The following is a 709-nucleotide window of genomic DNA, read 5'->3' as shown; positions in this document are numbered from 1 at the left end:
AATGTTTATCAAAACATGTATGAACAACAGCCTCCACAGACTCCAACACCTCATTACCAACAGCAACACACTCCTCAGGTAGTACACTGTTTAATATTCATTGTTTATTATTGATGAAGGACATCCTTTTTCATTAATGTGTTTTGACCAGTGTCATGAATATTCCTTGTCAATTTTTGAGAAAGTTTTTATTTTACCATCATTAGAGGTCAAAAGGAGTGTAGGTGACAGTACTAGGAGAGCACCTCCATTTTTATATTTTTTGAATTTGATTTGTGGTGGGAAATGGAAACACTTGTCATATTGCAAGTCTTGATGGTTTCAGTTAAATTACTCTTATTGTTCATAGGTTTGTTTTCTGTATGATAGGCATATTTTAAGATCTGAATATTTTTCTTCAGTATGCAATGGACCTTGTCCAAAAGGTAGGAAAATATGATTTGCTGTTTTGAAAGTTGCCATTTTTTCTGATAAGGCAGTGTCAAAGTAGACAGTAAAATAGTACATTTCTAAAAAGACTGAGAATAATCAAAAAGTAATTTTTGTTTCTTTTGTTATCATACAACCATGTCACTTATAAATAGAACCACAAGAGATTTTCATTATGTTCACTGTATCCCAGTACTTTGTGTGGGAATGCAAATTTATTGGTTTGCTCTTGAATTTGCACAAGATGCAGTTGAATATAAATTATTACAAGCATGAATGT

The 709-nt window shown here is 32.0% G+C and overlaps 1 protein-coding gene across 1 annotated transcript in view; it reads left to right on the top strand.

Moving 5' to 3' along the window:
* LOC119592587 (putative uncharacterized protein DDB_G0294196) overlaps positions 1 to 129 on the top strand; it is a gene marked incomplete in the record, with an annotated part of 13,758 nt that extends 13,629 nt beyond the window's left edge. Inside the window, 1 exon segment of the mRNA XM_037941465.1 lies at positions 1 to 129. Coding sequence (XP_037797393.1) covers positions 1 to 114 — 114 coding nt within the window.
* Positions 130 to 709: the final 580 nt, after the last annotated feature.

Source organism: Penaeus monodon, chromosome 30 (assembly GCF_015228065.2).
Source record: "Penaeus monodon isolate SGIC_2016 chromosome 30, NSTDA_Pmon_1, whole genome shotgun sequence".
Classification (NCBI taxonomy): Eukaryota; Metazoa; Arthropoda; class Malacostraca; order Decapoda; family Penaeidae; genus Penaeus; species Penaeus monodon.
This window is presented reverse-complemented; position numbering and strand designations above follow the sequence as displayed.